At 41.1% G+C, this 812-nt stretch overlaps 1 protein-coding gene across 4 annotated transcripts in view; it reads right to left on the minus strand.

The window, feature by feature from the left end:
- Positions 1-812, minus strand: part of ESRRG (estrogen-related receptor gamma) — a 562,217-nt gene that overhangs the window by 157,848 nt on the left and 403,557 nt on the right. For all 4 annotated transcript variants that reach the window (XM_012664914.1, XM_012664913.1, XM_012664915.1 and 1 more), the window contains one exon: positions 81-197. In XM_012664914.1, the coding sequence (XP_012520368.1) occupies positions 81-197 (117 nt within the window). The remainder of the gene's footprint in view (positions 1-80; positions 198-812) is intronic.

Raw genomic sequence — 812 nt, forward strand, 5'->3', positions numbered from 1 at the left:
TAATAAAATAGGTGTGATCCCCGGCCCCACTCCCCTCCACACCAAACCTAAACCACAGGGACACTAGCAAAGTACCTTACCTTCTTTCAGCATGCCCACTTTTAAACACTTCATGAAGCGGCAAGCTTGGCAGGATTTACGTCTGCGCTTTGTGATTTCACATTCGTTCGTGGCGGGGCAGCTATATTCTATATTGCCTAAAACACAGAGTTTGAAAGAAAGAAGTAGTCAGCTTTGCAAAACTCAGGAACTATTAGCATCCCAAAGGCAATGTCAACTCTGGTTATACTTACCCCAACCCCCTCCCCCCCAAAAAAGTAACATGAGATTCACGAGGAATGTCAGAAATGTCATCAAGCTGGATGTTCTGCTGTAATCACTAAACACACACTGAACAAGGAGAAGACATATGGAGAAGCTCTTCAGAAGATTAAGTTTAAAATTAGCCTTTAAAACATTATGCTGCGTCCACCCATGCAAAGTAACAGTTTTCCAGAATTTTAGGTTCCAAAAGAAATTTCAAAGTAGATTACGTTCATCAAAACACAAACATCGAAACTGGATTCTTCAATTGTCAATTCTGGATTTCTTTTGGTTGCTAATGCTTTCGTGCACTGGGCCTATTGTCTTTCTGACACTGAACAATATAAACCTCACTGTGAAAAATGACCAGCAGGCTAATTTTGGACTTTATGGTAAGCTCCTAGAGGGCAGGGACAGAAATTACACAGTTGTTGCTGCAACCCTTACCAGAGCCTTGTAACACAATTCTATGCTTAGGAAATGCTTGATGATGATGATGATGATGATGA

Source organism: Propithecus coquereli, unplaced genomic scaffold, assembly GCF_000956105.1.
Source record: "Propithecus coquereli isolate 6110/MARCELLA unplaced genomic scaffold, Pcoq_1.0 Scaffold94, whole genome shotgun sequence".
In the NCBI taxonomy this organism is placed as follows: domain Eukaryota; kingdom Metazoa; phylum Chordata; class Mammalia; order Primates; family Indriidae; genus Propithecus; species Propithecus coquereli.